Genomic DNA, 22,556 nt, shown 5'->3' on the forward strand with positions numbered 1-22,556 from the left:
GTTATCAAAAGAACTTCAGATGTTGGCATGCTGGGCTGAGTTCATTCCCCATCTACCCCAAATACAGGCCCCACAATCTCTGTTCCATAACCTCATCCCTTCTGAGTCCACAGTCCTCTTCATAACCCAAGAACGTATCACTGGAAGTTGAATCAAAAGGAATTAAAATTTTGTACTTGAAAAAAGATAAAAAATTGGCAACCTAATGTCAAGTTCAATCTGAGGCAAGGTTGTGAGAATTCAATGAGACAAAATGGTGTTAAGGAGAGACAGTATAATGTTTCTCTTAACAACACAGAGAAGAACACAGGGAACTGAATTTTTTGGAGCATGCTAAGAGATTTCTTTATCTTTATTTATTGATTTAGTGCTAGTATGGGGGCTTGAACTCAGAAAAGATGCTAGAATCAGCTTCTCTGTATTTAAATTGCTACTCTGGGATAGAGGTGGTATGCACAAGGTCCTGGGTTCAACACTTCAGCCTGCAAAATAAAAATCTTTTGTCATGGGAAAGTCACTTCACTTATTGATACTTGAGTTAGGACCAAAAAAATCTAACAGAGATTTTATTTATTCATTTTTTTATTTCTGTGTACTCTGCACAAGGCCAACTGAAGAGATTAAAAGAAATCTCTATTAGTAGTGTGAATATATTGAGAACAGAGATCTAATGAACTAATGCCTGTCATCAAGTGCTTACAGCAGCCTCAGGAAGAGAAAGAGAGAGCAAGGATTGGAGGTTTCCATGGCTGTGGTCCAGGGCATCTTGGTCTGACTGATCAATACCTCTGGCCATTCTCTCAGGATGGCTTTGTAGAGCTTTGAGTGTAACAAAAAGGTCTTTGTTGCTTTGTCTTAAGATGTTCACTCATAAGGATGTTGTTTCTGGGATTCACAGAAATTACAGGAGAATTCAGAAGGGAAAAACAACAACAACAACCAAAAGACAAAATAAAATGTAGTTAGCAAGGCCAGTGACTGGACCCTCTTTCAATACTTTCTGTGGAACTGTGACTCATTTCTATGGAATTTGGGTCAGAGATGGCATTCCATCATGATTCTCTTATTTTTCTTGTCTAGTCCTTAATCATTTATTTACATTTTGCATTGTTATTATTAAGGTGATGTATAGAAGGGTACCTGCTTCATAGTCAGGTTATCTAATTATTTTATTATTTTTCTCTTGGTACTGGCACTAAGGTTTGAACTCAGTATATAATACCTTAGCTGAGTGGCTGGCACATGATGAAGTGATAGTACCAAGCCACACCTCTAGTTCTAGCCTTTTGCTGGTTAATTAGAGATAAGAGTTTAAAAGCAGTCGTGAGCTGCTGGCTCACAACTGGAATTCTAGCTACTCAAGAAGCTAGGATCTCAAGCCAGCTAAAGCAAAAATGTCCATGAGGATCTTATCTCCAATGAACCACCAAAGAAGCCAGAAGTGGATCTGTGGCTTGAGCGGTAGAGTGTTAGCCATGAGCAAAAAAATTCAGGAACATCACCCATACCTTGAGCTCAAGCCCCAGGACCAACACACACACAACACTCACGTGTGTGTGCACAGATGTGCACACACACACACACACACACACACACACATGTCTAAAAGCTATGTCTAGGCTGGCTAAGAACCTTGATCAATCCTAGTGTTGATGCAGGCTAGTACTGGGCTAGCAGTAAAACAAAGCTAGTCTCATGTTAATTAAAATGTGCAGCAGGAGATTAATATCCTGCATATTAAATGTGCAGAACTTGAAAGAGAATTTACCAGAAAAACCATGAGTCCAGAAAGGCAAAAAGTAGTGATATTCTAGCCAAGTAGTTCTAAGAAAACAGTAGCCTCAACTCAGAATGCCAATTCAGTTATGTGGGCCAACTGGTATCACAATAATTAAACCATCTTTTCCTAAGACACAGATTCCTAGCTGTAAGTAAAATAATCTAGAATTTTCCCTAGGGGGCTTCCTTAAAACACGGACAGCATTTCCCATTGTTACAGAAATTATAATCAAGATCTCTCTAATACCTTGGTTCCTCTAGTGCCTAATCTCTTTTCCCTATGAGGAACTATAGTTTCACGAGAATATAAAATTCCCCTGGGGAAAGAAATGGCATAAACCCAGAATAGCCCCAGGAGTTCAAATGACAAAAGAGGAAAGAGTAAAGGTCCCTGGTGTACTGTTGGAAAAGTTTTACCTCTCCAATAATCTAAAAACCTGTAATCCCCAAGACTCATTTCATCAAATGATGGAAGAAGCAACCAAAACCAGCCCAAAGTAGAAGTACTCTCAAATAAAAGTAAAATTGGCAGCTGTTTGGTATCTTTCAACCCTCCATCTTTTAGGGTCAGTGAATGGCAGCCGCCCCAGAAAAAGATGGAGTCAGAAACAAAATGGAGTCTGTGATGGGGCCTCTTTCAATCCTCTACTGTCAAGCCATCAAGTTATCATTTCCTTTACATTGGAACAGGGCAGAAGGTAGGGTCTTTTCCTTCATCTGTGCCTGAGTCTTTATCCATCAGTTGAGACTCTTCTACCTGCAGTTCTGAAAACCAACAAATCTGCAGCAAATTCACCTTGGTAGCCCATTTTGAGCTAATCTGAAGTGTTTAGTTTTGTACTTACCCCATTTGGTGGAACAAGTTTACTACAGGCTCTAGTCATAGATTTATCCAGTTGGAGGGAAGACATCATCTCTGAGATATACCTGAAACAAAATTGGTTTTATTACTTGCTTAACAAAGGAGAACCACGAGGCTTGGCGAGCAAAACTTATATAGTAGGTAGCTTTATACAACTGTTGCTGGGTGGGGCTGAAGTCTCAGCCCCTATAGTTTGTGATAAAGAACTGCGATTTCCAATTTCTTTCTTGAATTTGAATAGCTTTACTCTCACAGGTTCTAAACTCTGAAAAATCCTGCATTCTCAAGGCTCACCTGGGCTAAAGGGCACTATGGGTCTTAAGACCTACCTCCTGGCCTGTGGCTGGGGCGGCTCACGCCTGTAATCCTGGCCACTCCCAAAGCTGAGATCAGAGGATTAAAGCTCAAAGCCAGCACAAGGAGGAAAGTCTGTGAGACTCTGATCTCCACTTAGTCACCAAAAAGCTCAAAGTGGAGCTGTGGCTCAAGTAGTAGAGCACCAGCCTTGAGCAGCAAAAACACTGAGGGATGGAGCCCAGGCTGTCTAAGTCCCAGTACCGGCAGAAGGTACTGGGAGGAGGACTACACTAAAGGTAAAATGCTCGAGTCCGTGTCTGGCCGAGGAAAGGTTTTTAACGTGACCTGGGAACCGCGCTTAGCTTTCACTCAGCGTTCACGACTTGCAGCGCTCCGCGACCACCCAGTGCACCGGCGACCCGGGAACTCGGGCGGCCGCACGCCAACGCCGTGCTCCACAACTTGGGGAAAGTGCTCCAACCGCAGGCTTTCCCGCAAGCGCCAGCGCCCAGCCCGCCACCGCCGCCGCCGCCCTTGGGGCAAGGGTGGCGCGCTCCCGCAGCCACCAGCTTCCGCGGTTCCCCGCAGCCGTCACCGAGAGCTTCTAGAGCAGCTATAATCTCCGAGCATCCTCCAGCAGAGGGCGTGGCTGGAGGGCGTGGCTAGCGGACTGGGCCGGAGGGCGGGGCCGCAGCCTCCCCCAAGCGCTGGCTACGGATCTGCGGCTCGTCGGGCAGACCCCTCCCTTCTTCACGTCGCCGCGCGCCGGGGGCGGGGCCTAGCGCGCTGGCCGCCCGCGCAGGCCGAGGCGCCTGCTGATTGGCTGCCGCGGCCCGCGTACCTCCGGCGAGTCGCACCTCCCCCCCAGGTTTCCCGCCAGCTGGAGCCGCGCGGTGGGGACGGTCCCTTTGGGTGCCCGGCCTGAGCGGACGGTTGGCTTGCGGACCGTCGCAATGTCGCGACAGAGCACCCTGTATAGCTTCTTCCCCAAGTCTCCGGCGCTGAATAATGCCAAGAAGGCCGGGGCCTCTAGCGAAGGTCGCCGCGCCGCCGCCGCTGGGGCCTCCCCTGCCCTCAGCGGGGATGCGGCCCGGAGCGAGGCTGGGCCTGAGCCCGGGCCACAGGCAGTCGAGTCGTCGCCGCCGGAAGCAAAGAATCTCAATGGAAGGCTGCGGAGCTCGGCTGCACCTGCAGCCGCGACCAGGTAGCGGCGGGGGCAGGGGTGTGCGGCCGGGAGCCGGGCTGGGGGGAGGTGGGGCGGGCTGGGCTGAGCTGCGAGTACTCGAGTTGTTTGCAACCAGAACTCTGCTAGGGGCAAGGTTGGCGCGGGATAGGCGCGCCGAGTTGGGGATCTGCGGGGGAAGACGGATCCCGGAAAGGGCCTGCCGGGGGGGGGGCGCGGGAGGGGAGGTGCTGGCAGCCCTGGGCGGGGGGGGGGGGGCGACGCAGGAAGTGAGCGCTCGGCGGGGGGGGGGGCGGTGAGGCCGGAGCCGGGAGTCTGGCTGCTCAGTGCAGGGCGGGGGAGGGGAGGGGAGGCGGGAAGGCGGAACGCCTGCGGGCACGCTGGGGTCGGGGAGGCAGTGTTTGGGGTGCGAGGGTGGTTTGTTTCTCCTTTACGGGTGATTTGGGGTTCCAGGAGAGGTTTGAGGCTCCTTAATGGGGAGGTGGAGCCCGGGACCAGTTGGTGGGCTCGGGGCTCAAGTTCGGGGGGGGGGGGGGATGAGCTGCTGGAGGCGGGTCAGGGGGGCGTGTCCTGCTGCGGGCGAGGCGTCTGATTGGACGGGGAGGCTGCAGGGGCGGGGTCCTCCCCAGGTAGAAAGCTGGGGCCGCGACACCCGTGAAGTGGGTAGGACTGGCTATGTTTTTGCCCCTCTCGGGAGTTCCAGAAGCCGTTCCGGGGGGGGGGCACGGGTGTACTCACGACTCCTTGTGAAGGAGTGGCACCAGCGCGTGTGCTTTCGGGGTTCAGTTCAGTTGGAAAGCCCTTTGATCTGGCCCTGGGCTCGGACACGTGTGTGGACGCCGCCGTGGGAAGGCTAGCCTGCGGGAGCTGCCTGGGGAGTCTGAGGTCTCAGGGATTGGCGGGGCCGCGGGAGACATTTTGAAAAGCCTGCTTTCCTGCGGCGTTACCGAGTGAAATGGGAGCTGTGTGAACCGACGAGGGAGCAGAGCTAGTGAGAGAAAAAAGAAACCTCTGTCGAACCGAAGTGTCTACCTTGTAACCGGGCACCGTTCTGTACTGATCTGTCCGGGAATGATTTACTCCTTGCCTTCAACTGTAACTGTTTAATGTTGTTTGTAACCAGCCACGTCGAGGGTAGGAGTCCGTACCCACAGCTCAAGAGTAGACACCCCGGCCCCCCCATCCTTGAGTGGGAACTTTCCACCAACTTCACCAGCCTCTTCCCGCTGCAGCCATCTGTCCAGTTCCCAGCCAGTGACAAGACCCCCTTCTAGGGGGAACTTGTTACTGATGGTTGGACCGCTTTTAACTTTTTGTATTATCCTCATCACCCCGCTAACCACTTACAAGTAGAGTGGGAGCTAAACTCTTTGGCAAAGAGGGACAGCTTGAGCTGGAATGAAATCTGAGCGACCACCCTGCAGTGTGCCTGCCCAGCTCTGGGCATGGGGACCTTGGCGCCCTTCGGCACAGAAGTAAATTGCCTTGAAGGAATCTCCTATCCTGTGTCTCTTGTGTCTGGTTTCTGACAGCGAGGCCGCGGCTGGCTTCAAACTCTTGATCCTGTTGTCTCCAGCTTTGGGGTAGCTGGGATTATGACTGGCTTTCCCTATGTCTAGCTTTCTCTTTGTGGTTGATCCTCGTGTTTGACAAGTCTGAAGAGGACATTTTGTGCTGTTGAAAGATCACTCTGGCTGAAGTGTTTTTGTTGAGGAGACCTGTTAGGAGGCTGATTTGGCATTAGGGAAATGTGGTGGCTAGAGATGATTAGGGTTTAGCGTCCCAAGAAATAAATCAGAGTTGGTGGTTAGATGATGGAAGATGAGGGGGAGTCAGGAGTTGGAGTGATGTTTATGAAATAAGAGAAAAGTAGCTGGACTTTAGATTTACTTGGAGTTGTATTTTTTTGTTATCAAGATGGTAACAGCTGTGAGTGAAGGCTTCGCTCAGTCAATCATGGCTATTCTGTTTCCTACTATCCCATTCCAGTGATTATTGTATGTTGATTGATGAGAAGCATTTACTTCTGTTCCTCCTTCATAGACAAGAAAAGTATATCCAACTAATGCTTTTTTAGGTTCTTTTAAGTTGTAGGTTCTTTTCTTGAGACTTCCCCTAAACATTTATGCTAATATTTCTCAAGTAATGCCAATTATTATGTTATTGTAAAAGGAAGTTCACATTTTTGTTGAAGATATCATTGTAGACTCATATTTACTGATACAACTTGTTTTAATTGCTTTAACTTACAGTATTTAGTAATGATAGGAAGCTAAATATTTGGTTGAAGTATGTTCCTTTTACTGTGAATTCTTGGATTCTTGGAAACTGCACAATTAATAGAAACGAACATTTAAAGTTACCTGTAAGGAATTAAGTTTACATACACAAAAATGAGTGAATTGAGCAAGGATGTTTCTCAGTGGTAGAGCACTTGCCTAGCATGTGTGAGACCCAAGGTTCTATCCCCAACACACACACACACACACACACACACACACACACACACACACACACACCCCTACACCTGTATCCCCAACAGCCTCCCCCACCTACACCTGTAGCTTTAAATTCTCTTTGTTGGCATTAAGACAAATTTTAATTAGGAAACTTTTAAAAAGTTTTATTTCAATACCTGCATAATTCTCTTTGGCTTGGAAACCACTATTCCTAGGATCAAGATTTTAAAACTGTAACACTTGGGGCTGGGAAGGTGGCTCAGTGGTAGAGCGCTTGCCTTGCATGCGTGAGGCCCTGGGTTCGATTCCTCAGCACCACATAAGCAAAAAGAAAAAAGCTGGAAGTGGCGCTGTGGCTCAAGTGGTAGAGTGCTAGCCTTGAGCTGAAGAGCTGAGGGACAGCGCCCAGGCCCAGAGTTCAGGCCCCACGACCCGACCCAAAAAAAAAAAAAAAGTGTAGCACTTTTTCTTAAAGCTTTTAGCATTGGAGCCTCAACCTTTGGAGTAGTTGAGACTGGATGTATCACCATACTTGACTTTCTTTATCTAGATTTTTTTTTTTTTTGGCCAGTCATGGTGCCTGAACTCGGGGGCTGGGCACTGTCCCTCAGCTCTTCAGCTCAAGGCTAACATTCTACCACTTGAGCCACAGCACCACTTCAGCTTTTTCTGTTTATGTGGTGCTGAGGAATTGAACCCAGGGCCTTATGCATGCAAGGCAAGCACTCTACCACTGAGCTACCTTCCCAGCCCTTTTTTTTTTTTGGCCGGTCGTGGGGCCTGAACTCTGGGCCTGGGCGCTGTCCCTCAGCTCTTCAGCTCAAGGCTAGTGCTCTACCACTTGAGCCACAGTGCCACTTCCAGCATTTTCTGCTTATGTGGTACTGAGGAATCGAACCCAGGGCCTCATGCATGCAAGGCAAGCACTCTACCACTGAGCCATCTTCCCAGCCCTCTTTATCTAGATTTTGTAGTCTTGACATTTATAGTATATTTCTATCTTTTAGCAGACATCAAGTTATATTAAGTTTTCAGATAAAAGGTTATTTTGAAGGTAAGGTGACGTTAAAAAACCACCACGCCCAGATCTAAACGTAGATGTATTTCTAAATACCATTTTATTAAAAAAAATTGTTTTTTCTAAACCAGTGAGAGGGCCCAGAGAGGTGGCTCCTGCCTGTAGTCATAGTTACTCAGGCAGAGATCAGGAGGATCATGGTTGAGAAGAATAACAAGCAAATCAGGCTAGGGCTGTGTGGCTCATGTAGAGTGCTCATAAGAGGCGCTGAGTTGAAACATTGCCTTGCCCTTGCTCAGCTTGCTTGCTGGGTTGATGTGGAGATACTTGATATTTTGAGCCATGCCTCATAATCAGCAAAAAGCTGGTTATTTTGGAGGTGGAGTCTCACAGAGTTTCCTGCTGGGATGCCTCAGAATTGTGATCCTCCAGATCTCAGCTTCTTGAATGCTAGTATTACAAGCTTTTACCACATTTTTTTCCTCTCTATTGAGAATGCGTATTTGTATTTCAAATATATACGAAGACTTTTTAAAAAGACATTTTATATTCAAGTTGGGTGCTTTGGAAAGGAGACACTTATTCTTGACCTTGAGGCTTAAAAAACATTTACAGTAAGTTTGTACTACATTTGTACAAATGACAGTTCTAAAGTAACAGCTCTTATAAGACATAGGAATAAAACTAGAATGAGTAGCTTATTCATGTGTAAGATAGTACTTTTTCATATTTTATAAATAAGAAAAATTTCAAATGAGGACTTCCACATGCCTGAAAGTTTTGTTAGAAACTTGACATACTGTGGTCTTATTTACTACCCCCCCCCCACCTTTGCCTGCGACTTGGAGGGCTTTGAAATCAGGATCTCATGTACCACTCAACCACACCTTAAGCCCTTGGAGTTCACCTACTCCCTCTGTCCCTCCCCCAGGCTTGAACTCAGGGCCTTTTTGCTCAAGACTGGTACATAATCACTTGAGTCATAACTCCTGGCTCTTTGGTGGTTAATTGCAGATAAGAGTCTCAGACATTCTTTAAACCAAGATCCTTACCTCCTAGCCCCCTCAGTAACTAGGATTACAGGCATGAGTCACTGGTGCCCGCCCTTGAACTACTCTTGAAGATAGGAAGGAGTTTTTAGGAGGAATTTTGTCTCATAGTTTTGCATATGAGTTTTGATCTAGTCATTAAATTTCTCTGGGAGATACAATGACACCTGGGATTCTTGTAATCTTTGCTGTCTCATAACAGTATAAAATTCCATTGGGTTTGGACCACTCTATTCTCTATTCAAGTATACTGTCACAATATACATTCATTTTTTTGTTTGAGACCTAGACTCAATCTCAGTATCTTACACTATGGCTCATTGGCTGTTGTGTTCCACCTGCGCCATGCCTCCACCTCCAGTGTACATTCTTTTTCTGTTGTATGTACTGGTATTGGGGCTTGAACTCGGACTCATGCTGTCATTTGGCTTTTTTGCTCAAGGAATGGTGTACCACTTGAGCCACACCTCCACTTCTGGCTTTTTTGCTAGTTAATTATAGGTAAGAATCTCATGGACTCAGCCTAGGCTAGCTTCAAACTAGGATCCCTAGATCTCAACCCACTAGGATTATCTGATGAGCCACCACTGTGTTTCTGCTGGGCAAGGTAGCACTAGCCTATAGACTCAGGTCTTAGGATATTGAGGTGGGAGGAATGCTTGAGCCCTGAAGTTGCAGACCAGCCTGAGTAACATAGCCAAAAAACAACAACCCCCCCCCCTCCCCAACCACGAAGTTTTTTAAAGTAATACTGGGGTTTGAACTTGGCCTTGTGCTTTCTTGATCTATGTCCCCAACTCCAGCCATGTAGTAGTAGACCGAGATTGTGAGACAATATCCATGAACTTGTTTGTATAAATTGAGAGTATCCTTATAGAGCCCTTTTAAGACTAGTACAAACTAAAATAGTGCTCCTAATCTGGCTTTTCTTAATATTATCATGTTTTTCTTTTTCTTTTTTTTTGTAGTGCTGAGAATTGAATATGGCCTTACACATAATCTAGGCTCTAATACTGAACTATATTTGTATTTTTTGCAGAAAAAAATGTACTTCAGGATCAGGTCTAAATCAGGTGGCCTTTAGTTAGCTATTTTTCAAGAAATGTCTAAAGTATTCTTGTTGTAATTGTTAAAGTTTGCAGTTAGTAAAGATCAGTTTAATACACTTGGATAGGAATCAACAGCTGTTGATCGATTCCTTGGTTAAAGTCTTCTAGCTACAATCTTCCCTTTCCTCCTTCCTTTCCTTTTCTCAGAAAACCCTCAAGGGCTAAGTCAGTTTTGTTAAGAATGCTTTTGTTTTTATAGGCATATGTACGCACTTTTTCTTTAAAAAAAATTAGGCACTTATTTGTTGACAGGTTTTTCTGTAAAATAGTTTGGGAGGTCATAGTACTAGATAGCTTTTGGGAGTATTTGGAATACACAGGAACTGGACAAATTAAATAATGAATCAGGTAATACATTTAGCATAGTTATATATAGAATCAGCATGTCTTCCTGATACTTGTGGACTAGATCCCCTTTATAGTTTAGGTATGATTCACTAAGACTTTTATTCTTCTAGTGTTAGGAATTGAATTCAAGGCCTTGTAAATTGCTCTTCTATCTACTAAATGAGTCAGGCAGCCCAATACTTTTTTCAATTTGTCAGAATTTCACTAGTTTCTGTCTGCCTCCATGGAACTCTGTTCCTTGCCCATCAGAATTTTGTCATAGATTTTAAACTTCAAATCATTCTGAGAAATAGTTTCTCATTTAAGTACTAGAATTACCAAGATTATTAATGAAGATTACAAATACTAGAATTTAATTTGTGTTTGTCTTAATAATTACACAAGCATTATAATACCAGTCTTTGCTAATGTTTTAAAAGTTATCTGAACATTTGGCTTAAAAATAATTAGTTCTGCTGAGCACTGGTGGCTCATGTCTGTAATCTTAGCTACTTAGGAGGCTGAGATGTGAGGAGGTTCAAAGCCAGCCCTGGCAGGAAAGTCCCTGAGACCACCTCCCCATAACCACCAGAAACCCAGAAGTGGCTCTATGGCTCAAGCTGTAGGGTGCCTGCCTTGAGCTAAAGAGCTGAAGGACAGGGCCCAGGCCCAAAGTTCAAGTCCCACGACCTACTAAAAACAATAATAGCTGGGCGCCGGTGGCTCACGCCTGTAATCTTAGCTACTCGAGGTTCAAAGCCAGCCCCAGCAGGAAAGTCTGTGAAACTCTTATCTCCAATAAACCACAGTGGTAGAGTGCTAGCCTTGAACTGTAGAGCTGAGGGACAGTGCTCAGGCCCAGAGTTCAAGCCCCACGACCAACCAAAAAAAATAATTCTGACCTTTTTTTTTGGGTGCTAGTACTGGGGCTTGAACTTGGCCCTTGCACTCTTGTTTAGCTTTTTTGGTTAATGCTGGTGTTCTACCACTTGAGCCACACACCTAGTTAATTGGAGATAGAGTCTCTTCATTTATGTTGCCTGAGCTGGCTTGAAACCATAATCTTCAGATCTCAGCCTTTTTAGCAACTAGGATTATAAACATGAGCCACCAGCGTCTGGCTAATTCGGGGCCCTCTGTGCTTGAATATTAAAGCCAGAAGGCTTCATGAATCTTATAACTTGTTTGGAATTGTTTACTTGTATAGATAATTGTATTTAAAGTAACCTAACCAAGTTATAACCAAGTTATGTATTTTCTTTTGTCAGCAGTTCCTGTGACTTCTCACCAGGTGATTTAGTTTGGGCCAAGATGGAGGGTTACCCCTGGTGGCCTTGCCTGGTTTACAATCATCCCTTTGATGGAACATTCATCCGGGAGAAAGGGAAATCAGCCCGTGTTCATGTGCAGTTTTTTGATGACAGCCCCACACGGGGCTGGGTCAGCAAAAGGCTATTAAAGCCATATACAGGTAAGAGGGTAAGGTTTACTCTGTGTGAGAGAATGAGAAAGACACTTGTATACAGTGAAATTGTGTTGTTTTCTTGTAGACTGTAAGACTGGCAAGTTGGAGAGTTCAGGCATGAGATGCAGTTAGTCTTTAGTTTGTTATGTGGGATGGAACTTCAATTTCTATCCCTTTGAGTAACTTACAACTGTTTATAGCAATTAAAACACTTAACACAAAATTAATCTTCGATTGGGGTTAATAACTATGAAACTCAGATACGAGAAGGGTAAGCTATGCTCATCTTGGAGGCAAAAATAGGATACAACATGGATCCGTGATGCTCCGACAAAGATATATACTCTATTACGCCCCAAGATTGTCCATTTGAGTTGTATTTCAAATTTGAATTCTGGACCTACACCTTGCGTTCTTTAGGCCAAGTCTTACTACAGACGTCAGGAGTTCTGTATGTTTAGCCTCACTTTGGCTGGTGCATGCCTAGTCTCTTGGATTGAACCCAGGGTCTCACAAGCTAGGTAGAATGTTTTGCCATTGAACTTTATTCATTCTCAGTCCTGTGAAATCAATTTTAAATGAAATAAAGGAAATTTTTACTTAAAGCAGGGAAATTTAAAGTTCATTTTGATCGTTTTTGTTTTGTTATCTGATCTAATTGCTTTTTGGATCTAACTTTACCGAGTGTTCCAAAACCAATTTACATTTGCTTGACTTGAAGAAGTATGCCATACTTGTTAGGGTCATGGCCCCAAGTCATTAGAAGAAACTATGGTCTTGGTGACTCAATAGTTAGGGCAACTTGAGAATAAAAAGTGGCAATTCCAGTTTCAATAGCAGCTTTTTCCTGAAAATTCCTTTTGGGTTTTATTTATCTATATGGGTTAACAGAATAACAGCGCATTAGAAATTTTGTTGTAGATTGAGTCAACTATTCATCCAACAAGGTTCTTATTTATAAATATGTTTCTAGGTTCAAAATCACAGGAAGCCCAAAAGGGTGGCCATTTTTATAGTTCAAAGTCTGAAATACTCAGAGCAATGCAACGAGCAGATGAAGCCTTAAATAAAGACAAGATTAAGAGGCTTGAAATGGCAGTGTGTGATGAACCCTCAGAGTCAGAAGAGGAAGAGACAGAGGTGCGACATTCATTTAGTTAAGGGGGGAGGTTGGTGGGGGCAGCAGGGAGAAAAACAATTGTGATGGGGGAGTAATGAGGTGACTTAATTTTGATAGATATACATGTCTTTCATTGTGGAAACTATCTGTGTGTATGTGCACACTTCTGTACCTTCTTGTATCATAGGTTAGATTATATAAAATCTCAACAGTTGGTCATCATCAAACAACCCCACTACAGTGCTCCCAATAGTCTCTTGCTCAAGAGTGTCTTCAACTCAAAGTCCTGCCTTAGCCTTTCAAATGCTGGGATTATAGACCATCACCAGGCCCAGCCATGACACTTGATGATACTGAGAAGGAAAACAATCATTTCTGGAGGTATATGAAGTTACAGCATACTGAGAGATTCCACAGCACTATTGTAGTTTTTCAAATCTTGCTTTTATTATTTTTGGTGCTAGAAATGAGAACTAGGTCGTTTTACATGGCTCCCAGCCCTTTATTTTAAAATGTTTTCTTGTCTGTCAGGTAGGTGCAACTTACGCATCAGATAACAGTGAAGAAAAGGACAGTGAAGCTGAAATGCAGCCTCAGAAACAAGGACCTAGGAGAAGTAGCCGGCAAGTAAAAAAACTAAGGGTCATATCAGACTCAGAGAGTGATGGTGATTCTGATGTGGAATTCAAGCCCAATACTAAGGAGGAAGCTAGCAGTGATGAAATGAGCAGTGGAATGGGGGATAGTGAGAGTGACGGTCTGAGCAGCCCGGTCAAAGTTGCTCCAAAACGGAAAAGAATGGTGACTGGAAGCAGTACTTTGAAAAGGAAAAGTTCAAAGGAGACACCCGCAAAAGTTTCAAAGGAGATGCCCGCAAAAGTTTCAAAGGAGACATCTGCAAAAGTTTCGAAGGAAACCCCCGCAACCACCAAATGCATAACTGGAATTTTGGGAAACAAGACCACGTTGAGCGCTTTTTCTGCCCTTCAAAATTCTGAACCCCACGTCCATGTTAGTGGAGGTGATGACAACAGCCCCCCTACTGTCTGGTATCATGAATCTTTAGAATGGCTTAAGGAGGAAAATAGAAGAGATGAGCGCAGGAGGCGGCCTGATCACCCAGATTTTGATGCATCCACCCTCTATGTGCCTGAAGATTTTCTTAATTCCTGTACTCCTGGGATGAGGAAGTGGTGGCAGATTAAGTCTCAAAATTTTGATCTTGTCATCTTTTACAAGGTAGGGAAGTTCTATGAACTATACCACATGGATGCTGTTATTGGAGTCAGTGAACTGGGGCTGGTGTTCATGAAAGGCAGTTGGGCTCATTCTGGTTTTCCTGAAATAGCATTTGGCCGATACTCAGATTCCTTGGTGCAGAAGGGCTATAAAGTAGCACGAGTGGAACAGACTGAAACTCCAGAAATGATGGAAGCAAGATGTCGGAAGATGGCACATATATCTAAGTTTGATAGGGTGGTAAGGAGGGAAATTTGTAGGATCATAACCAAGGGTACACAGACTTACAGTGTGCTGGAAGGTGAGCCCTCTGAGAACTACAGTAAGTATCTTCTTAGCCTCAAAGAACAAGCAGAAGATTTTTCTGGCCATAGTCGTGTATATGGCGTATGCTTTGTTGATACTTCACTGGGCAAGTTTTTCATAGGTCAGTTTTCAGATGATCGCCATTGTTCCAGATTTAGGACTCTAGTAGCACATTATCCTCCAGTACAAGTCTTGTTTGAAAAAGGGAATCTCTCAGTAGAAACTAAGACAGTTCTGAAGGGTTCATTATCATCTTCTCTTCAGGAAGGTCTGGTACCTGGCTCCCAATTTTGGGATGCAACTAAAACTTTGAGAACACTGCTTGAAGAAGGGTATTTTACTGAAAAGATTAGTGAAGGCAGTGGAGTTGCATTACCCCAGGTGCTTAAAGGTATGACCTCAGAGTCAGATTCCATTGGATTGACACCAGGAGAGAAAAGTGAATTGGCCCTCTCTGCTCTAGGTGGCTGTGTCTTCTACCTCAAAAAATGCTGTATTGATCACGAACTTTTATCCATGGCTAACTTTGAAGAGTATATTCCTTTGGATTCCAACATGGTTAGTACTACAAAACCAGGTGCTATTTTTACTAAAGCCAATCAACGTATGGTGCTAGATGCAGTGACATTAAACAACTTGGAGATTTTCCTGAATGGGACGAATGGTTCTACTGAGGGGACCCTGATAGAAAGGATCGATACCTGTCATACTCCCTTTGGAAAGCGGCTTCTGAAACAATGGCTTTGTGCCCCACTCTGTAGCCCTTTTGCCATCAGTGATCGCCTAGATGCCATAGAAGACCTCATGGTACTCCCTGACAAAATCTCTGAAGTTGCAGAACTTCTAAAAAAGCTTCCAGATCTTGAGAGGCTCCTGAGTAAAATTCATAATGTTGGATTTCCCTTAAAAAACCACAACCACCCAGATAGCAGGGCTATAATGTATGAAGAAACCACATATAGTAAAAAAAAGATAATTGATTTTCTTTCGACTCTGGAAGGATTCAAAGTAATGTGTAAAATTATAGAGATTATGGGAGAAGTAACTGAAGGTTTTAAGTCCAAAATCCTTAAGCAGATAGTGACTCTACAGGCAAAAAGTCCCGAAGGTCGTTTTCCTGACTTGACTGCAGAACTGAACCGATGGGATACAGCCTTTGACCATGAAAAGGCTAGAAAGACTGGATTGATCATTCCCAAAGCAGGATTTGACGCTGATTATGACCAAGCACTGGCCGACATAAGAGAAAATGAACAGAGCCTCTTGGAGTACTTAGAGAAACAGCGCACTCGAATGGGCTGTAGGAGCATTGTTTATTGGGGGATTGGTAGGAACCGTTACCAGTTGGAAATTCCAGAGAATTTCACTACTCGTAATCTGCCAGAAGAATATGAATTGAAATCTACCAAGAAAGGTTGTAAACGATACTGGACCAAAACTATTGAGAAAAAGTTGGCTAATCTGATAAATGCTGAAGAACGTAGAGACACATCGCTAAAGGACTGTATGCGGCGACTATTCTATAACTTTGATAAAAATTATAAGGACTGGCAGTCTGCTGTAGAATGCATTGCAGTGTTGGGTAAGAATTTGAACAATAGAATTTCTCAGGCCTTAGTTAAGTAATACTAAACTTTAGTAACAAGATAATGTATATTGACAGATGCATATATACTTGTTGCTCATAGTATCTTAAGTGTTGGCTGGACGTTGGTGGCTCACACCTGTGATCCTACTCAAGAGGCTGAGATCTGTGGATCGCAGTTCAAAGCCAGCCCAGACAGAAAAACCCATGACATAGTTATCTCCAGTTAACCACCAGAAAACCAGAAGTAGTGCTTTGGCTCAGTGTTAGAGTGCTAGCCTAGGGCAAAAGAGCTCAGGTACAGTACCCAGGCCCCAAGTTCAAGTCCCACTACTGAAAAAACATTACCAGGTTGAGGCATGGCTCAAAAGGTAGAGTGCCTGCCCGACAAGTGTGAAGCCTTAGGTTCAACTCCCAGTACCACAAAGAAAAAAAAGTCACAATAGTGGGACAACTTTTACTTTCAACAAATTTCAAGTTTTTCAGCAGTACTAGGTTAAATTTCTTGGGTTGGGGGTTTGGAAACAGTACAGGGTTTGCACCCTGGGCATCACATTTGAAGTCTTAGACCACTTTTGCCACACCTCAGCTCATTTTGATTTAGCTAATTTTCAGACACTATCTCCCCACTGATGCCTGGGGCTGACCTTGGACTTCAACTTCCTATTTCATATAGGATTACATGACACTCTATGCCAATTTGTTGAAAAATTTTCAGTAGCATTTTAGACTGAGCTGGCCTTGAATTATGATCCTATCCACCTCTCAAGTAGCTGTCGTCATAGGCATACCACTGCACCTAGTCGCAGATTTTGTGTTTTTGGCACTTGTTAGGCAAGTGGTGCTATCTAGCGCTTGAGCCACAGCCCAGCCCCTTTTTGCCTTATTCTTTTGAATAGAATCTTGGGTTTATGCCTGGGCTGGCCAGGTATGCTTTCAGCTAGCTGAAAGTGATTTGAAAGTGATTTTGCTCAGTGATTTGTTTTGTTATTGGCCAGTCCTGGGGCTTAAACTCAGGGCCTGGGCACTGTCTCTGAGCTTCTTTTGCTCAAAGCTAGCACTGTACCACTTGAGCCACACCAGTACTTCTGTCTTTTTCTGTTTATGTGGTACTGAGGAATCAAACCCAGGGATTCATACATGCTAGCAAGTACTCTACCACTAAACCACATTCCCAGCCCCATACTTCTGTAGGTTGAGATTATGGTCTTAAATTTTTTTGCCTGGAATGGCCTCAAACTTGAGTAAACTAGGATTTCAAGTGTGAGCTATCTTGCTCAACTTTCACTTTAAAAATTTTAAAAATTCGCTGGGCGCTGGTGGCTCACGCCTGTAATCCTAGCTACTCAGGAGGCTGAGATCTGAGGATCGCGGTTCAAAGCCAGCCCGGGCAGGAGAGACCGTGAGACTCCTATCTCCAATAAACCACCAGAAAACCGGTAGTGGCGCTGTAGCTCAAGTGGTAGAGCGCTCTCCTTGAGCTGAAGAGCTGAGGGACAGCGCCCAGGCCCAGAGTTCAAGCCCCACGACTGACAAAAAAAAAAAAAAAAAAAAAAAAAATTAAAAATTCACTTTTGCTGTGCTTGGAATTGAATTGAGGGCTTCATGTACACAAAGTACCTCTCCCCCCAGCTAAAATTCAGTTTATATTTAATTCTGTTTTTAAAGTTCTGAAGTCTTTAAATGTTTTGAGTTAGATTTAAGTTTTTTTTCTTTTTGGTCAGTCATGGGCTTGAACTCTGGGCCTGGTTGCTGTCCCTTAGCTCTTCAGCTCAAGGCTAGGGCTCTACTACTCAAGCCATGGCGCTACTTCTGGTTTTCTGGTGGTTTATTGGAGATACAGAGTCTCCCAGACTTTCCTGCCCAGGCTGGCCTCCCGAGTAGCTAGGATTACAGAAGTGAGCCACTGGCACCTGGCTAGATTTATCTAAAAATTTAGCACAAGTATAGCTTGCTTGAATTAAAAAAAAAAAGGTTTTGTTGGTGTTAGGTATTGGACTTAGGATGTCAAGCATACACTGTAAACTGAGCTACACCCCTAGCTTCATAGCTCCAATGGTCATATTTGTAACACAAAATTGGTTTGATCTGAACCTTCTATTTTAGTGTGTATGGTATTGGATAGTTAAATAATTTAAAAACTCTTTCCTTAGCTTGGATATTTGAAGTTGGTTAACTTATCTGGTTCCTAAGATTTTAGTATTACATGACAATGACAACTTTTAGAACATTCTGCTTCCAAGCATTATGCCCCAGGATTCTGTTAAATAACAGGCAAATGTATTACTATTTCATCCAAGTGCTACATATATTGTGAAAATATTAAACAGGCTGCTGTTTTATTTTCAATAACAAGGTCACCTAATAGTAAAGATATCATTAACTAGAGTATTAGTTGTTAGTAAAAGCATGTGTCTGTCAGAAAGCAAATTACTGCTACCTCCAAATAAAATGCATCTTAGACTTTATAGAACTTTATAGGATTATAGTTTACTGTCAAGAAATTCCTCAATGATGAAGCCTTATTTTTATTCTTTTTAACAGATGTTTTACTGTGCCTAGCTAACTATAGTCAAGGGGGTGATGGTCCTATGTGTCGCCCAGTAATTCTGTTACCAGGAGAAGATACTCTCCCATTCTTAGAGCTTAAAGGATCACGACATCCCTGCATTACGAAGACATTTTTTGGAGATGATTTTATTCCTAATGATATTCTAATAGGCTGTGATGAAGAGGAGGAAAATAGCAAAGCCTTTTGTGTGCTTGTTACTGGACCGAATATGGGAGGGAAGTCCACACTTATAAGACAGGTAATTCTTCATGTTCTGTTAATGTATAGAGTATGCTTAGCATGCATGAGGTTCTGGGTTAAATCCTCAGCAACCTCTTTCCAAAAGAAACTTGTAATACTAAGAATGAATCTTTTTCATATAGCAGTTATATAAATTTATTCATTGCTTTAGAAAGCAAAGGGGAAAACTTGTTATAGAAATTATATTCCTCTCATTGGTCAAATATTTTCTCATGTTAAAAATAAAGGGATGGCTGGGAAGGTGACTCAGTGTTTGAGTGCTTGTCTTGCATGCATGAGGCCCTGGGTTAGATTCCTCAGCACCACATAAGCAGAAAAAGCCAGGAGTGGTGCTGTGGCTCAAGTGGTAGAGTGCTAGCCATGAACTACAGAGCTCAGGGACAGTGTTCGGGCCCCATGACCCACAGAAAAAAAGCGGGGGGATACCAGGAAAGTTTCAGGTTATGATAGATATAGTCACAAAATATAAAGAATATATAAAAGTGATGTTATTTTGTTTAGTCTGAGTATTGCACCAGGGGCCTTGAACACGCTTCTATATTTGAGTTACAACTTTTACCCTCTTGTCTCTTTTGGTCCTTTTAAAATTACTCACTTGTAGGAATCCTTGCAAAAGCCTGGGAAACTTATTCTGACAAGGAAGTAAATAAAATGACTTTGTTAACTATTGGTTTAGGGAAGGTGTATTAGTCTGTTTTATTTTTTTTTACACCAGGGATTAAAAATACTTTTGTATTTTTCAAGATGTTATAAAGAAAATTTGAGAGTGAAAAAAAATGGTATTAGAATTGGATCCCCTGAAATAGATTCACTTGATCTGTGTTCTTAAGCAATTCCCAGCTGGTTCTCTTCTAGACAGGGTTGGGTTCACTAGCGTAGTAGAGTTAGACAACAGGCTCTGGTGAAGAGGTCCTGAGCATTTTGATTTGCCTAAGCCTCACAAGCAAATGGGTTTAAGATAGAACCAGTCTTTTTAGAATCATGAATCTCAAGTGCCTTATTAAATAAGGATTCGTAGGACAGATATTCCTGTGTTTAGGTTCTTTTAATACCAGTCAATCATAAAATACCTTTTCTCCTACCTTCACAGGCTGGTCTGTTAGCTGTACTGGCTCAGTTGGGTTGTTATGTACCTGCTGAAGTATGTAGGCTCACACCAGTTGATCGGGTGTTTACTAGACTTGGTGCCTCAGATAGAATAATGTCAGGTGAGTAGTTCTTTTCCTCCACACCTAAGTCATGTAAACTGCTTGTGTATGAGTCGTTTAAACCTGATGTTTAGTGTTTCAGGTTTTATGAAATGCTTCAGACATTCTACAGAAACTTTTTCTTTTTTAGGTGAAAGTACATTTTTTGTTGAATTGAGTGAAACCGCCAGCATTCTTATGCATGCAACAGCACATTCTCTTGTGCTTGTGGATGAATTAGGTAAGACAAAATTTTAATGTGAAGGCTATGTTAAAAAAGTACAATTTTTCTAAAAAATCTGGAGAACATATAAGTGGCTTACAATAGCTACTCACAAAAGATGAATGTAAGAGTATTTTCCTGTTTCATAATTAACAGGTTTAATAATTAAAGCTTTAAATTTCTTAACCATATAAGATGAAAATTACTAGTTCCTTAATAGGAAGTTTCTAGACTTGAGCAATACTCAAAAACTCCATGCCACAGAGACTTGCTAATAAGACTTCCTGTACAAGGGTACAAGGCCTCTCCCCCTTTATCACTTATTTTGCCAAAGCTGCCTGCCTTAGTCTCAGTGGCTAGTTACATTATAGACAGACATCACTACAGTGACATACTTTTCTGCATTCACTTGTGAGATGCACATCCCTTGTTAAAAGCCTATTGAGTAATACACAATGTATGCATATTTCACTTCCACAGGAAGAGGTACTGCAACATTTGATGGGACAGCAATAGCAAATGCAGTTGTTAAAGAACTTGCTGAGACCATAAAGTGTCGTACATTGTTTTCTACCCATTACCATTCATTAGTAGAAGATTATTCTAAAAATGTTTCTGTGCGCCTAGGACATATGGTATGTGCAAACTGTTTATTCAAATATTGTTTATTTTTGACGGAATCAAGTGGGTATTTCAACTGCAGTTTTCTCTTTCCTTTAAGGCATGCATGGTAGAAAACGAAAGTGAAGATCCCAGCCAGGAGACCATTACTTTCCTGTATAAGTTCATTAAAGGAGCTTGTCCTAAGAGCTATGGCTTTAATGCAGCAAAACTTGCAAATCTCCCAGAGGAAGTTATTCAGAAGGGACATAGAAAAGCAAGAGAATTTGAGAAGATGAATCAGTCACTACGGTTATTTCGGTAATTATATGTATTAAAATACATGATTTCTTTTTTAGTAAATTTTTAATGGGAAAAGGGGGAGGGATGATATACACCATGACAAAGTTTAAAAGACACTTTTTATTTTTATTTTAAGGGAAGTTTGCCTGGTTAGTGAAAGGTCAACTATAGATGCTGAAGCTGTCCATAAGTTGCTGACTTTGATTAAGGAATTATAGACTAAACTACATTGGAAGCTTGGAATTGACTTTTGACGAAGGTGGTAAATTCAGACAACGTTATGATCTAATAAACTTTATTTTTTAAAAATGACCATTTTTCCATTTCTTTCTAGGAAATTAAACCCTTTTAATTCTTACCTACCTTCTACATAATGGTTATTGAATACTCCACAATATATTAAGTCTAGATGTTATGGTACATGCATACACTTTCAGGCTGTTTATACCCACTGTCACCAATACACATAAATGGGGGGAAGAGGGGAGCTATGAAACGGTATAGGGCTGTATATATATATACTGGTCTCAGCTTGTAGGAAACTTTTAAATTTCCAGCAGTTTTGTCTAAACTGTTCAAAAAAAAACTATGAACAGAGTTCAAATACAGGACTGTTTTGAAGAGACTTTCTGAAGTGTACTTTAAAACATAGTAGTTTAACCTTTCACAAAACTGAGTTACAAGAATACTTTTGTTTTACAGTGCATCCCTTCCTAGGAAGTCTCATTAAAACACTCACTTTTTCTAGGGGTGATTTTGAATGCTGCATGGGGAAGGGAAGGAAATAATAGTCTTAACTTTTCTTAAAGGATACCAGAAACATTGCTGGATATAATTTAAGATTAGTGTTTTCTCTTTCATAGAAAGAACGTACATACTGGGACATGAGTACAGTTACAGCAAGTCTAGGTGTGCTAACAAAACAGGGCACATTCAAGTACAATAAGATTTTGCTTGAAATTAAAAACAAACTACATGAGATTAAAGCATTAAAATCATATTTCTCAATCTGAATACATGTTAAAAAAATCAAAAGAAACGCAGAAGTGCTAGCTCACATTTTTACCATATTACAAAAGCAATTGGTACCCATGTCCATAAAGGCAGCAACAAAGCTGCTTGTCTATTGAAGATTACTACTGCAAGTTAGACTGCATTCAATGCTAGTTGTAAAAACACCAGCTTTTCAGAAAGTTGGTATCTGTACAAAATTGCAGCTTATTTTCTTCACTTCTGTCCTTTCAAAAGTCTTTACACAGTAATGCTAAAACACCCAGCTTTGAGATCCTGAGTCAATATATTGCCACTTTCTTTTTGGTAGCTTGAGCTTCATAGTGTCAACTGACCTTTTGTATCCATTTTTTTAATACAGTCTCTTCCTGTAGCATGGGCAAATATTTTCTTCCAAAAAATGTTTTAAGTTATGATGTTAGAATGGCAGGATTTTTTCTTTAGGGAAGGAATTCAGTTGTGCTGCAATGTATTAGATTCTATAGGTGGAGCAGAGTCATATAGTGTGTCTGTATCGTGTGTAGGCTCACCAGCTAATGTACAAGGATTAGACAGTGTTCCAGCACCACAGTCACAGAAAAACCTAAAGCAAAACGAAAACCCAAAAATTAGGAAAGTAAGG

The 22,556-nt window shown here is 42.5% G+C and overlaps 2 protein-coding genes and 1 long non-coding RNA gene across 6 annotated transcripts in view; 1 reads left to right on the plus strand and 2 right to left on the minus strand.

Annotated features, from left to right (window-relative positions):
• Nucleotides 1–658: 658 nt before the first annotated feature.
• On the minus strand, nucleotides 659–3,822 carry LOC138829268 (uncharacterized). Its single transcript, XR_011372520.1, has 3 exons — nucleotides 3,780–3,822; nucleotides 2,625–2,706; nucleotides 659–885 (listed from the first exon to the last, which is right to left on the minus strand). It is a non-coding gene; the product is annotated as an uncharacterized lncRNA (long non-coding RNA).
• On the plus strand, nucleotides 3,817–21,235 carry Msh6 (mutS homolog 6). Of its 2 annotated transcripts, none has more exons than XM_070025544.1 (10): nucleotides 3,817–4,142; nucleotides 11,352–11,554; nucleotides 12,522–12,688; nucleotides 13,200–15,795; nucleotides 18,343–18,608; nucleotides 19,701–19,818; nucleotides 19,949–20,038; nucleotides 20,501–20,655; nucleotides 20,742–20,941; nucleotides 21,060–21,235. In XM_070025544.1, the coding sequence occupies exons 1-10, from the start codon at nucleotides 3,892–3,894 to the stop codon at nucleotides 21,139–21,141; spliced, it is 4,128 nt and encodes a 1,375-aa protein (XP_069881645.1). In that variant the 5' UTR covers nucleotides 3,817–3,891; the 3' UTR covers nucleotides 21,142–21,235. The 2 variants fall into 2 exon arrangements, with proteins under 2 accessions (XP_069881645.1, XP_069881646.1); XM_070025545.1 differs by having other exon boundaries at nucleotides 11,355–11,554.
• The window catches only part of Fbxo11 (F-box protein 11), a 94,083-nt gene continuing 92,728 nt past the window's right edge, over nucleotides 21,202–22,556 (minus strand). For all 3 annotated transcript variants that reach the window (XM_070025547.1, XM_070025546.1, XM_070025548.1), the window contains exon 23: nucleotides 21,202–22,517. In XM_070025547.1, coding sequence (XP_069881648.1) covers nucleotides 22,388–22,517 — 130 coding nt within the window. In that variant the 3' untranslated portion in view covers nucleotides 21,202–22,387. The remainder of the gene's footprint in view (nucleotides 22,518–22,556) is intronic.

The sequence above is a fragment of the Dipodomys merriami genome, unplaced genomic scaffold (assembly GCF_024711535.1).
Source record: "Dipodomys merriami isolate MVZ:Mamm:240054 unplaced genomic scaffold, mDipMer1.0.p SCAF_17, whole genome shotgun sequence".
Taxonomy (NCBI): domain Eukaryota; kingdom Metazoa; phylum Chordata; class Mammalia; order Rodentia; family Heteromyidae; genus Dipodomys; species Dipodomys merriami.

Coding starts and splice junctions, on each gene's coding strand:
- Msh6 (XM_070025544.1), top strand. CDS start 3,892: ATGTCGCGACAGAGCACCCTGTATAGCTTCTTCCCCAAGTCTCCGGCG. Junction 4,143..11,351: donor GCACCTGCAGCCGCGACCAG/GTAGCGGCGGGG, acceptor TTCTTTTGTCAG/CAGTTCCTGTGACTTCTCAC. Junction 20,942..21,059: donor CAGTCACTACGGTTATTTCG/GTAATTATATGT, acceptor TTTTATTTTAAG/GGAAGTTTGCCTGGTTAGTG.